The sequence below is a fragment of the Colius striatus genome, chromosome 12 (assembly GCF_028858725.1).
Source record: "Colius striatus isolate bColStr4 chromosome 12, bColStr4.1.hap1, whole genome shotgun sequence".
Lineage (NCBI taxonomy): Eukaryota > Metazoa > Chordata > Aves > Coliiformes > Coliidae > Colius > Colius striatus.
The window spans coordinates 13,058,614-13,073,656 of record NC_084770.1 but is presented as its reverse complement, the minus strand read 5'-3'; the positions used below and the strand labels follow the sequence as shown (position 1 = coordinate 13,073,656).

The 15,043-nt window shown below is 35.9% G+C and overlaps 1 protein-coding gene across 4 annotated transcripts in view; it reads right to left on the bottom strand.

Moving 5' to 3' along the window:
* The window catches only part of COL4A4 (collagen type IV alpha 4 chain), a 72,683-nt gene that overhangs the window by 54,527 nt on the left and 3,113 nt on the right, over window positions 1–15,043 (bottom strand). For 3 of the 4 annotated variants that reach the window (XM_062005571.1, XM_062005573.1, XM_062005572.1), the window contains exons 2-4: window positions 13,484–13,666; window positions 11,606–11,645; window positions 9,482–9,559 (exon numbers count right to left, since the gene is read on the bottom strand). In XM_062005571.1, coding sequence (XP_061861555.1) covers window positions 9,482–9,559; window positions 11,606–11,645; window positions 13,484–13,539 — 174 coding nt within the window. In that variant the 5' untranslated portion in view covers window positions 13,540–13,666. Of the gene's footprint in view, window positions 1–9,481; window positions 9,560–11,605; window positions 11,646–13,483; window positions 13,667–15,043 lie in introns of those variants that run through there. The other variant, XM_062005574.1, reaches the window with a different exon arrangement.

The following is a 15,043-nucleotide window of genomic DNA, read 5'->3' as shown; positions in this document are numbered from 1 at the left end:
ATAGATTCAAAGTACTGAATAAAGCAAGCTTTGCAGTGAGACTTCACGTGAGCTGTCTACTCCTTCACCTTGCGAAATCTATATATTTACATATCTTCTTTTCTTTTGCATATCTTTTTCATTCTGTATCATCTTTGTATAGCTAAAATTGTTGCTTCCCAACTGAAGTGTTTTGCTTTTCAAAATTCATCAATCAACTATACCACATTAAAAATGAGAGCAAAATAGAGCCCCGTGCATTCCTGAGAAAAGCATACGGCTCTAAGACCACTTGAGGGCAGTAAAGGATATTTCAGTACAGCCTCCATTCATAGAAATGACAGACCATATGTTTATTTCTATGAATGGATTGAAGGAAAACAAAATGAGAGAAACCAAAGGTGATTGTAAGCAGATATGTTAGCTTCAGGGGTTAAATTCTGTTGCAACAACAGAACTGAATTGCTTGCATTTCAACAGGCTGAATCTGAACAACATCTTATATTGTGAATTGCAAGCAGGGACTTAAACCTTTTTATTTATCTTCTAATTATCTTTTAAAATATGTCAATAAAATCAGCATGATTTGACAGTTAGACATGAAGTGAAGAAATGTTTTGTATGCATCACCCAGCCAAATCAGCAAAGAAACAGAGTAATGAGAAGGTGACTTACAACATGCTCGGAACAGAAACATGCTATAGACTTACACTATACTCAAAAGCAGGACTGGATCACCCTGAAGCTATGAACAGAATTTAGTCCAGAGGCTAGGAAAATAAGTCATACACTAACAAATAGGGACTACCCATATCATCATACACTCATATTCCACTTGTATTTACCAGTTCCTCTCACTTAAAACCTTGATCTGGCACCCAGTGAAGTCACTGACAAAAATTCCAGGGCAGAATCAGCATATTGTCTTCAGCAACAATTTTCTTGATACCATAATTTGAGCAGTGTAAAATATTATGCAAATTACAGGCTACTAGTATTAAAATCTGATGATTCTGCATCCTTTTTAACAATGAATGGACAGTCAGGATTCTGCATGTTTAATTTGAGTATTTGCTTGTGTGAACAATTGTAGCCTGTCTATTGGCAGTGTCTTGCACATCCTCTGTTGTAAAACAATGTATTCACTGAAGTACTCCTAAAGTACCTATAACACCCTTTAAAAACTTGACAAAAAAAGAGTGGACAACCATTTCAATTAAAGCATAACTGTCCATATAAGAAAAGTAAAACAAATGAGACTAATAATATAGTAAAATACAACTGTTTGGACCATTCTCTCTACTGGAAGTGGTACATTTTTTAGTCCACTGAATTAGCTGTTATCATGCTAAATGCAACATTCATCAGCAGGGAAAAAAAGCATAAGATATTTCTCACTAATACTCCAATGACTGTGTCTTAACAATGGATATTGTTGACAAGTTTCTGCAGCAACTTTAATATTTTTAATTCATTCAGTAGTTGAAAGAGGAATTTTTCAAATCATGCTATATCCTTCAGACAGCTGAAGAAACTATCCTTGGGACAGTTGCTAGTACTTAAAAAAAAAAGCTGAGACATTTTATGAATTCTATGGTAATTATCCATCATAATTAACCAACAAACCCTTCCAGGACATGTAGTTCTTTAGGCTGATAAAATGTCTTCATTAGTTGATACTCCGTGAATTTAATTGACACCACAGTTTATGTCTTCGGTAGGAGGTAGTGAAGTCATAAAACAGAGTCACTGAATCCAGAATTCACAATAGGTTTGACAGCTGATACAACTTTAGCATGCCATGTGAAGCTGGTGGATTGTCTCTCTTTCTTTCAGCTCAAAGACTGATAATGACTGGGAGCTTTGTTAAGACCAAACTGATACCATGTCATAACATCTATTATCACATCTATTATTTGTGCCCATCCAATGTGACTACCACAGCATTACAGTCTCAGGACAGCTGTACAAATAAAGAGGATGAAGGTAGTCATGCTCATGTGGAAATGACAAATTAGCTCAGTTAAAATGAACAGAATATTATGCCTGCTCTGCCATCTGATGCCAATAAATTCCTTTAGGATTTCAATGCCTTGTTAATTGTCTAAGTCAGGAACTACCCATGCCAAGACTATGGTCTGTTATTTTAGCATATCCTGAACTTGACCTGCAGTAAGAAACTGACTTTTGCCAAAACAAGACTATATTTTTTTTAATTAAGCAAGCTTCCTAAGACTAAGATTGCAAATACTTCAGAATCATGCAGCAAAGCATTTAATACTGTTCGGAAAAGGCAATGGCCAAGGTTATTTGGAATTACTTCTTTTGGCTGCCTGAATCATTGAAGAGCACTTGATTTTTAGAATGCTCTGAGCACTTAATTGTCTGAAAGCACAATGTTTTAAAAGAGTCTTAATTGGATTTTTTTTTTTAAACAGAAGGTTCATGCTATTAGAATTGTCTTGCTTCTAATTATGGATAAAATCACAAGAAGTCCAGTTATTGCCTTCAATTAGCACAGTACCCAATGTTATAGGCTATGTGGTTGTGCCGGTGATATGCAAAATTAATTCACCTTACATTGACATGAACAAAAATGAAAATGCCCAGCATGTCCACAGAATCAGATTGTAGGCAAATAATGTAGTGTCCTTTTTCATTCTGCACTAGACTCTGGCTTGTAACCAGTCTTTCTTATTTTACCAGAAACTGGATAAAGAAAGGGAGGAAAGTAGAGCAGTTAGGGGCAAGCGAGGAGTGCACACAAAGGCATTTGCAGACAGATGTTTTCTTTTGCAATGTGCTTAGTGAGGTGGGAGCATCTGCTGCTGCTCTAAGCTCCACCCATGTCCTCTCCCCTTTTGGAAGAGCAGCAAAGCCACAGCTTCCAGGGCTTGTAGGGGTGTCCATTGTAGGAGGGAAGTTTCCACTCCTCCACTGTAACTGTGTAGGACTGGGACTAACACCATTTTCACTGTTAAGGCTCCAAAGTAAACCTTCTAAATATTAACTTTATCAGGATGAGATAATAGAGTAAATTTTTTTGTGACTGTGGGTTAAACAGTGAGTGAGGAACAGACTAGTACATGGCATGTCCTTTATTCTCAGTTCACAAAAAGGTTTGCATAAAAGCTTCTCAGTATTGGAGAATTTATTTTTTATAGTCAGATTTTGAGCCAGTTAAATGCAGTAGTAACTCTTAGTGCTTGATTTTTCTCAGCATCTGGATCATGCTGCAAACTACTGGAAAATTCTGTGCTCTTTTATCCTATTTTTCAATGATCCAATATGCTACAGGAAAGTGGTACCTGCTGCTGCTGCATAGTATTCACAGTGATACTCCACTGAAGTACAACAAATCACACTGAAGTGCTGAAAACATTTTTCACAATGTACTTTGCTTTATGTTTTAACCCTGTGGAATGACGAAAACAAAGAGTATCCAATAAGCCAGTGGGTGTCACTATTGTGTTACACAGACACAAAAGATAATTTGGCACTGAAACTCTAAGAAACATTGTTAATGGTTGAAAGCAGAGAGCTGCAAAATAGGCTATTTTAGACCACAAACAATTAACATCAGATTACCTAATAAAATAAAACTAGCTTATGCTCCGATTCATTTTATGGAAACAAGTCACTGATTGGCAATTTTTTTGTTGATTCAAATATATGGAAGAGAATGATCTTGTAGAGTCTTCTCTTGCCTGATGTGGAAAAGCTTGCCAATCTGCAGGAACTAAGAAACCCACTATTTTTAGTATTGTTGGACAGGGGAACTAAAGGTATTAAGAAAGATGCTCAAGAACAAAAAGATTATTAATTTAACAAGATAAAATCTTTTGAAAAACTTGGAAACCTGTCTAATATGAAAAATGCTAATTTACAGATGCCGTAGCTGGACATTGTATGTGAAGAACAGCCTCAAAGAGACCTGACACTGAGGAGAATGAAGTGATCCTTCCCTGCTCCACATTCTGGTAAGCAGGCTCCATTCCTTACCAGTTTAAATCCTAATTTCTGGAGCCAGAGAAATACCTACCATTCTGCTCAGTTACTAAAACAATGTGCAGTCTGCTTCAGATACAGATTTAGGGGTCTCCCTTCTCTACATCTGTTTTTCCATGGTTCTCAGTGAATGTAAGTGAAATGCAACAGAAATATTGCACAAATATATGACTGGTGTCAGGAATCTTCTATTTTTTAAAATATATTATAGCTAATATCCTGGGGAAAATGATCAGCAAGAATGAAGCAAGTAGTGGGAGAGATTTGAGTTTCCTCAGATGCTAGTGTGCATATGTCTCTCACAGTGGATTCAACTAAGCACATGTATTAGAGATCAAAGAGATGGATTTAATATATTAATTTCCTGAGTGTGCAGCTTGAAAATTCAAACACAAGTGCCGGATATTCCACGTGAATGAGTGCCATTGCATATTGTGTAATAAATCCCTCTTACTCCCTGAAACAGACAGCATTTGCAGAGTTTTCTAGTTAGTGATCTTAAATATGTTTACACTGTGTTGTAAATCAGACTCAGTTAGTGTTGTAAATCAGACTCAGTTAACCAATAAGATCTATTAGGGAGATGTTACAGGTGATGCCAGAAGGCACATCTGCTGTACAGGTAAATTTCACTAGTCTTACTCCACTGCCCTGAAGTATACATCATCTGACTTCCTAACTTACCTCTGATAACAGACTTAGCATCTCTTGTGAACACTTACTCGTTACGCCTCATATGCCAGAAAATGTGAGACCTTCCTCTTAGATTCCTGTTTGATAGGTTCTCTCCTACACTAGTATGAAAATAGGCTATTCGCTTCATCTGCAAAAGAATGAACATTGGTCTTGCTGAGTTATATTTATTATTCACTTTGCTCCAGGCATTTCACATGATCTCATGGCAGCTAGATCAGGTTAGGTCATGAATAGATGCTTGCTTTCTAAATCTACTTAACTCTATAAACAAAGCCAAAGGAATTGAATGGGATCAAACTCTGGGGTCGACACAGGACAGGTTTACAATCGGTCAGTGCTAACTGCAAACACTTTATTTAACTATCTAAATTCTGTTACAGCAACTAGCATTTTTAGAGGCCTCTGATGCCACAGTGTAGGACTTCTCAAAGAAATTACTTCCCAAGTCAGAGAAATAGCAGGAAATGGAGGAAAAGATTCATTTTCTGTTGGACATTTCAGGAGAAAATGAAAATCATGGACTTTATAGGAGACCAAAGAGGAAAAGGAGAAAAAAAAAATCACAGAATCGCAGAATCTTAAGGGTTAGAAGAGACCTCAAAAGATCATCCAGTCCAACTTCCCTGCCAGAGCAGGACCACCTAGAGTAAGTAACACAGGAACTTGTCCAGGTGGGTTTTGAATGTCTCCAGAAAAGGAAACTTCACAACCCATCTGGGCAGGCCACTGAAGTTGCTGTTTATCTCTAATTAAAAACATTGACTGCTGGTTAATGGTCCTTGAAGACCATACACCTTGACTGGGAAAAAAGAGGCAGGAGAAAGTCTCAGTTGTTCTAAGCTGGAACTAGATACAGTAAGACACTTACTGGCTTATATACTTTCACTAATGAGTCTCTCCCCTCATATATATGTTCTACAATTCTTAAATGAATATTTATAGTAGAACACAGTATGCACAAAGAGATTTATAAGCACATTTTAATGGTGTCCTATGGAAGAGTCTTTTTGAGCTGTAATATGAGATCAAGAGATAAATAGTATAATGTAAAAATAATTCCAACAAGGCTATAATCCCAAACAAACAAGTCAAACATACATTGTGATATGGACAACTGTAGTGGTACTAGAATGCAATATACTACTAGCAATAGTGACTAGAATGTTTTCCAGACATTTCTTGGTAATGAATAGTAATGCAAATCTACAGCACAGATTTGAGAAAAATAAAATACAATAGGTACATGAGCTTTTATAAAATCCAATATAGCAACTAATAAGTAAGTATACTGGTTTTATATAAATATGATATAAAAGTTCAGCTATTCTCTTCCACTTTTCTTTCAACTTGCCTAATATCAATACATCCAAGTACGACCTTGGAAGTTTCTTCTTCTTGCTCCCATGGTCATACTTTCTCTAGCTATACCTCAATTATCTTGTGTACTCACAATGAAGAAGGTTTTCTATGTTGACATTTAAAAGATTTTTAAGTAGGCAAATAAAAGGCAAAGTCTTGATTGCCATTGCATTCACAGTTGGATGCAGACTTTTCTTACACTATCCTGGTAATCACAGCTTTAACTAATCTTACTCAAACTGTACTGAAAACAATGCATAGGAAGAAAAGTCATTATGTCAAAGCCAATAGGGCAAGATTTGATGTCTTACTTTCCTATGGAAACTTCAGAGTATACTACATTCCTGACACCAATTCAACTTGCTTCATAAACATAAATACATGTGGGAGGTTCATTTTAGGTGTGTGTTCCATTACTCTAGTTTTTACTGTTTTAGTGGACAGACATTAAGGATAAGGGTACAATTATGTCATATGCAGATTACAGTGGTTTTATTTTTACAAAATGTGAACACACTTCCTTTTTCACTGGTAATTAAACAAAGATGATTTATGTCAGCTTTCAGACTTTTGTTCTACCTTAATTTAAACTGTAAGTCTGCTCCAAACATAGAAATAACCTGTTTGTTCACTCTACTCCTAAAGTTCCATTGGGCAATGCTTCCACTGAAGGTCTTAAAAGGTAACATTCTCAGATCTGTAAAGTGGCAATGTCATCAAATACCTATCATAGTGTTTTATATGTAAACAAAAATCTCTCAAATGAAACTAGCAACAATATTTTCCTCAGAGTCTGCTGACAAAGTGAAACTCTTATCAGACGGGTACACCTTAACTTTGAAAATACATCTGCTGTTTTAGCAGCAGATAGATATTCTGACTTCTCTAAAATAATCTCCTGTAGGGAAGTGACCATGAGCAATGTGTGAAACAAACTACTTAGGTTCTTATACAGATCTTATACTATTTCTTGTAAGTGCGACCATCTAGCACAAAGTCTACATTATGATGCAATGAGTGTTTTTCCTATGACTAATAATTCCTATGCATTCCACTGGGTGTATTGCAAATAATGATGCATAGCATGTCCCCACATGCACTTTTGGGAGGAGATAAAAGAAACTTTCAATTGACACTGGAATTCTATTTGGAAAAATTCAGCCAACAACAAAGATTCAGAATAACCTATGAATGGTCACGTTCCAGATAGTCTAATGAAGGACTTGTCTGCAGATCTTGGAAGAGTTTACATAACATATGTAATCAATTCATAATAGGTCTAACCTTGTGTGTTTTTAACACAGATGATACTTTAGCATTACAATGAGACCATTTGCCCTTGCACCCCTGTAAGTTTAAGATTACCACAGTCAATGTAAGATCATGAAGGGAATACCCTGCATTTGACTCCCTGTGGTAAAAAAGATTAAGAAATACACAAACAAACAAATAAATGGATTGGTCTACATATATCAATGTAGCTCAAACATATACTGCTATAGCTCACTCAGATGCTGCCTTTCTCATTCAGCCTCTACAAAAGCCTCTGATAACTGCAGTTGGTTTAAGAGATCTGAGTAAAGACTTGTTAAATTTGAAGGCCGCTATGAGGCTGGCTTCTCAGCTTGTCTGGATGAAATTGTTGTTCCATTGCCTTTTCCCAGCAAGTACATGAATTTTCTAGAGCCTTCTTGCACTTTCAGCAAATGTTTGGTGAGGAAGTCGGCTCATCCTTAATTTTGACAGCCAGCCTGTGCTAAACAGTGAAAAAGGGGAAAAAACAGTGCTAGCCAACCGAATTTATACTGTTGCCCGTATCTCAACCTCTTTACACAGAAAGAATACCTAATAAACTGTACACTTCTGAAATTTTAGGCTTGCATACTGTACAATGCTTGAGGCTTTCAATGATCATCCGTTTCTTGCACTTTAAAGACAGGACTGAGGAAGAAAAAAAACTCTGAGGAACCAGCCTGAGAGCAGAATTCAGACATAAAAAGTAGATAAAGCAGATGCTTTGCATTCTAGGAAGCTAAGAATAAGATAAACAAATCTTTTATTTTGTCATGAGTAGTCTCCACAAAAGCTAGGAAAGCAAAGTCAGTGTGTCAGAGTGTAAATGCAGAACACAGTAAAGTTTAGAAATCAACAGGACTGTAGGAAGAAAACAAGATTAAGTAATCCTAAAGAAAATAATTAATCATCACACATTAGTATAGAAAATCTTTACAACAGTGTATCTGGTGTTTAGTTATACTGTATTTCATATGAAGTCTAATAAGTATTTCTCTATCTTGCACATTGATGAATAGGAATGACTGCATGAAATATAAATTTTTATTACACTGGAGAAACTTTATCCATCAGCATGCATATGTATTTCAGAGCTGTTTGAGAAAATGGTACAATTCTTAGCCTTGCATATGTATAGAATCATTTGCATAATGACACTGAATTTATTTTGAAATGTTTATAACACTTCTATTTGGTACTTAGGTCCAGATCCTTGGAATTATTCAGAAAGCCAACTGCAAGTGCATGAATCATAGCTCAGTTTACCTGTGGTGGAGAGGACAGCTTAGGAAAGACCCATAATAATTGATGTGAGTATTTATTACTGATTATGGGCATGTAATTCAGAACTTCCAGACTACTGAGAGAGAAGCAGAATCAGGGAAATTTCCTCTAGTTTCAAAGTCAGTTGGTTTTATTTGGCACTTCAGATTAGATTTTTGGTATCCAAAACAGTCTATTCAGTAGTGCTGAGAGACACTGCAATGCTGCTAGTCAAAATACTTTTCCTGGGATGCCCTTTTGTTAACACAGCGTTACAGAGATAGACACATCCTAGGCCTCTATTATGAAAATCCTACAGCATGGAGGACTTTCATATAGACATAATCCTGGAGGATTAGGATAGGATCCAAGGACACCAGGGCAGTGATCATGACACAGCAAAGCATGCTGCTAACTGCAGAAGCACAGGAAGGAAAAGTGTCTTGCTTTTGTGGCAAGCAGGTTGTGTCTCAGATTGTACATAAACAAATGGGGCATGAAGCTCTTCTAAAAACTGATCCACCATGTCCAGCCTTTCTAAACCCAAACTTTAACATTAGTACTTTGAAAGAAAACTGTTTCCATCACTGACAATTTTTCATTTGTTCGCTAATCATGGCATGTAAAAATAATAATAGTAATGATGAAGTCCTTTCCTCAAGTAAAAAATTGTTTGCTATCACTATAGATAAACAGACAACAAACTAGTCATCACTAGCCCGTACTTCAATTAACAAATAGTAACATGCACAGATAGTAATAGCTATATTTATGTCTGATTATTGATTTATTGATTTTTGTCAAGCATATTGATTTTAAAGAATGTGCACAACATGAACAGTATGTACAACAGTAATTATCATTAGTTTTAATCATCACTTACTCTTGATCCTTTTTCTGGAAAGCACCGACAAACTGAACAATCCTGTCCCCCACATGGCTCAATATAGGCATATCCTCCCTAAAAATGTAAAGTTTATGTATTTATCAGTACTAAACAAACAACAGTAACTTCATCAAACATTGTGAACTAGACATATTATTCAATTACATTATTTTTAAGGCAAAAAAGTTTGGCCACCCTTGCACACTCACAGGCCAATTTCCTTCTGATGAAGAAATCTGGCATAGCAGCAAATATCAGAATAGCGTGTAGATCTTCAGTTCGATGCATATGAACAATGTTTACTTAACAGAACACACACATCAATATAATATTTAAAATCCTCCTAACATTCTTGGACTTCTTATCAGCATAAACATTCTCGCAAAGTAGAAGCAATATGAAAAAGCTTATTACTGTTGCTGTAGAAAGTGCATGACATTACCTGCAAGTTCTGTTACATAATGCTAAATATTACAGTTAAACACAACTAAAGAAATAAGTTGCATCTAGAAAAATATTAGTAGAGTCAGAATTTAATTTGTGATAATGTGAAATTTGTAACTCATCACATTAGGTTAGGAGATTGTTTAACTAGAATTAAATGGTAAAAGGCAAAATGTGCTGAAGTGCCACAAGGCCACTCAGCAATAAAGCCTTCTATTTAATTCTTTCTATTAAATGAAAAGAGAAGTGTGTGCAGGCTGTACTTATGCATTGCCTACCATTAATTTACTTATTTCTTGTATTAAAACTTTCAGTTCTTGTCCTCTTAATAGCAAAGAAGTGATTGCTTTGTTTCACCAAATTGCAATGAGGGGGAAAAAGCATATTTAAGGAGAAATTAAAACACAACAAAATGTAAATTGAGTAGATTTATTGTGTGGTAAGTGAATATGATTTCAGTACTCTTTTCTGTTTCCCAAAGTGTAGTATTAAACAAATACCAATCATACACACCATATGTGTGTATAAACTCACTTAGATGGTTGGAATGTCTACTAGGTGACCTTTTTCTTTCATCAAAATCATGTAAATGATCAAAGAAATTTCAAAAAGGATGACAAGGACTTCAGAGATTTAAGAATAATTTCAGTGAACAAGTAAACTGTGATAATGTTAAAATATTTGCTCAGTGTGGACTTAATTTTTATCAAGGTCAAGATTGTTTTGTTACTGGTTTTAACAACCAAGAGAACACTATAGGTTCACACTTGAATTTTTAATGGAGAAAACACTGAAAAATATTAGATAAGAAGTCCAAATTCTATTCTTTCTATCTACAATATTTTTAGAATATCTTGTACTCCCAAACCTCTGACTAACAGGATATGATAATCTCTCTCACAGACTGTTTCTTTCACACGCTGGATTTCTCACGAAATTACTACTAGTCTCTCACCTAGTTATTAAAAACTTGCATCTACTGGAATCTCAAAGGAATGCCAGTTCCTAATAACACATAAGCTGTTACCCTTTGTTGTAACTGAACACATTTATTTAAAAAAATAAAAAAAAAAAAAAACCAGTTTTCAACAGTTTGACTAAAAAGAGATCATTTGAGGACAAAAACCAACAAAGAGCTTTTGAATATTTGAAAGAAACAATGAGGGTGGACTTGAAAGGTGTTTCCATGAGGACATTTCAAAACAGAAGGTTTATATGGAAGATAGCACAGAGAGGAAAATAAAGTATATACTGGGATTATATTTTATATGAAATTTTGGCTTTAGAGAGATGGGAATGTACAGAGAGGCCAGTTTAAGATCTAAGCTAACATTCAGAGAAGGGCTTGAAAGCTAGAGTTTAATACATGCTATAATGTAGAGCCATTGAAGGGACCTTGTGAAGGAGACAGATTCAATGCATGATAGAGGGGATTTTTAGGTGCAGCCTTCCCAAAGCATCTAAAGATGCCAAAGTTAGAGTCTAGAATAACTCAAAGGAGAAAAGTACAAAACAGCTAACCTGAGGAACAGGTACAGAAAGAGAAGTCAGAACTGCATAAATGCTGAAACAGCACAGTTTTTGCACAGAACTATGGGTCATTTTGGTGTTTATAATGCTACTGGTTTGAACTATACTATCCATCACCTATCTAAAGTAAAGATCGATGTCACTTACCCCATCAATTTCTTGTGCTGAAAAAACAATCAGCAGCCACCTGATTTAAAAGGAGGAGAAAGCTAAATTAAAACTAAACTTCCAACATCCAACCTTCATAAACATGCAGCAAGTATGTAACACATAATTAAGTCCAGTTTGGGGTGATTATAGAGTAAAAGAGCATGTTTATAAAGGGTATGCACCATCAAGAAATGGCCACCACATGCTATATTTATTTGTCTTTTTGAATTCGTGAGACTGAATACAAACAGATAAGTGTGAATAAGACTATGTAAAATTCCTTGTAATTTTCCTCTTGCAACTTATTTCCAACCCTGCAATTAGGAACGGACAGAGATGAACCACTCCAGACAGATTTCTCTTCGAAAATAAAAATTACCGACAAATTTAACATATTTTAGCCATTTATGTACACTTACTCTATGCACTTTTAAAATCTGTTGCATGCTACTTTTGCAAATACACAGATGTTACAGAAACAAAATATGAACTAAGGTAATTAGTGGTTACTAAAGACAGAAGCTCATACCATGTCCTGCTAAATGAGAAACAAAGGACTGATTAAACAAAGTGAGATTGCCAGATGATCAGCTACAGCAGTAAAATGGTGAAGTTTTGTAGTTTATCCTTTAATGCATCAAATTAGTCTGTGTAGAAAGGATTAAACTTACAGGAATACTTCAACCAGGCAGCAGACAATAGCATAGGCTTGCACTGTGATTGTTACTAACTTAAAGCCATTTTCCCTTGTAACCTTCTGAACTTGCAGGTAGTCCCTGTAAATGTTTTTTCCCATATCAACATTGACCAGGTGTGAGTTAATTTTCATTTAACAAAATTCCAAGTTCTGGTGAAGTCCTTGCACAAATGAAATAATCTGATGATGCTACTCTTGATGCATGGCACTGCGATCTCCCCTTTTTCCAGTCATATACAGCAGGCACGTGTTTGGAAGATTGTTCTCTGTCATACTAAAATCCCAGCCTCCTGAAGCAAGACAGATGTTGCTTACGTACTCAAATTAGCACAAGACTGTTACAGGTAAGTCATTCACAAGCAATGCAGAAAAAAAAGGCATGAAGAAGGCCTTGAAGAGATGACTGGGAGAGGAGGCTGCTACAATTGGGGAACACCTATATAACAAGTCGCCTGGGTTTGTACAAGCAAAACAAACATGAAAAGACATGGGAGAGAGTTCAGGCATATTAGAACAACAGAAAACTGCCTACAGTGAGAGTGGCAGGTTCAAGCAAGGTACATTTGCTGGGCCAGGTTCCTAGGTAGAAAGGTATAATTTCGCATGCCTGAAGAGCCTGGTGCGTGAAGTTTAATGAAGAAAGAAAATTGGATTGACTTTTCCTATAAGATGATATAGAGACAGAATTACTGATCCCACGCACCACTCCAAAAATTCCAGGCCATGGTAGTCCTGATCTTCTCCCAAAGATCATTTTCCTCCAGAAAGAACTTCTGCCACAGCTGATAGCAGGTATTTCCATCATAGTCTCTAGAAGTGTTCTTCATGCCTTTTAACAATTCTTCATCATCTGCAAAATTATTCTAGGAAAAGCATTCAGGTTTCAGTTGGTCATAACTTTTTCTTCTCCAAATATGTTCATCAGCAGAGTGTAGGAATATCTTTCCTCTTAAAATAGACTCTGTTTCCTACTATTTAAATAGAGTAGCACCTACACTTAAATGGCACAAACTGGAGACCAGCAATCGAAATAAAATACAATAAATGATCATATAGGCTTGTCAAATTTGTGACAAGTTTGAAGCAATTTAACTGGTAATTTCTTATTACTATTAAACTGATAGCTAAGACTATATCTTGGTGACTAGTTAAAAAATGTAGTGATCTGTAAAACTCACCAGGCAGCTGTGATAAGCCTCTTAATCCATTCAAATGAATCCTTTGTTAATGCCATTCACGCTGATTGAGGATCTGTATATGCAGCACTTTTTTTTTTTTTTATAACAGCAAGTCTTCTCTTTCCTTCTGTGTGGATGGTCTATAAACACTGTTCCATACTGTTGTTGTTTTCCCCTCTGAACCTGTTTATGTTAAAATATACAGCTTATGTATGAATGTGTAATTACCAGGTAACCAAAGTATGTCTTAACCATTTACGTATGTCATACTGCAGCTTATGTTGGCACTACATTATATTATTCCTATTTGGGTCCCATTTTATTTTACCAGCACTCCAATTATTTCAAGGGAATTATATATGTAATTGCTGATAAACATTAAAAGGGTAAAAGATTTCAGCCTAGAAAAGAGATAGTATTCACCTGGTTTTGAAATAATGAACAAAGAGCATCTTGCATCATTATTTCTTAAAAAGCTACCATACCCACCATTTTAGCTAAAGGCATCAAAAAAAAAGATGTGACAGTTGTCTAAGGTAAAGAACTAATGAACTTCAAAGAAAACTATCAAGAAAATATTTGCTATAGTTCCAAGACTAGACTTAGTACCTTCTGCAAACTGTGTTTAGACCAGTGCCTGTGTGTATATCTGAGCAAAGGAGGACTACTCTGATTGCAGAATAATCCAAATGCAGTTCAGTTCAAGAGTTCTACCCATACATATCACTGGAAACATTACCTAGATTCTTTTTGCTTTTAGAACATTTTTTTCCACAGCTTTTGCTAGGATTTAGGAGGCTGGAAGCTTTAAGCACAGGACTGGACAGAGGCCTCTATAGTCCCAGTCAAATTTTGCATGCATAAATTACCTACACAGTGTATCTGTGACCTCTGATTTAGGTCCAACATCATGTGTGTGGTTTTGTGTGCAAACATGCTGCACTAAACTTTTTGTAAGCCTCACAAATCCAGAGAAATGGCCAGCTCCTGTGAAAACTTAGAAGTAAGTCACACTGGTCATTTCAAAACTGAGCGCTTGAGAGGCTGGGCTTTTCCTAGCATAGCACAGATTATCAGAAGCTTTTCTTTTTTAGACCTGTAATCTTCCAAATATGGGGGTGTTCATTTTGAGGAGATTGTACCCTGACTAAAGTGAACTGACAGGGGTTTGCTTCCTTTGGAAGTATCTCTCTTGGACTTCTCTCAGAGAAGTCTCCTGATTAAGCAGAGACAATCAGTTACTAATAAAGGAGCAAAGATGTGAACCTGCAGCAAACTGGCTCCTATCTGACAGCTGTTCAACAAGGAACTAACTTTTATTTGTAAGGCAAATGAGTGTACACTTCCTGAAGCACTACTGTGTTGCTTTCTATTATTTCCACAGTATAACATCTTTCTAACCAGAACTAATCCACAAATAATATTGACTCCTATGTGTATGCTGGGTACATCCACATCCCACAGTATGAACAAGATTCAGAAGTTAGGAAATAGAAATTCAGGTTGCGTGACAATTTTAATGTGTCTCATGCATATGATTAGGATAGTTGTTTTAAGTAC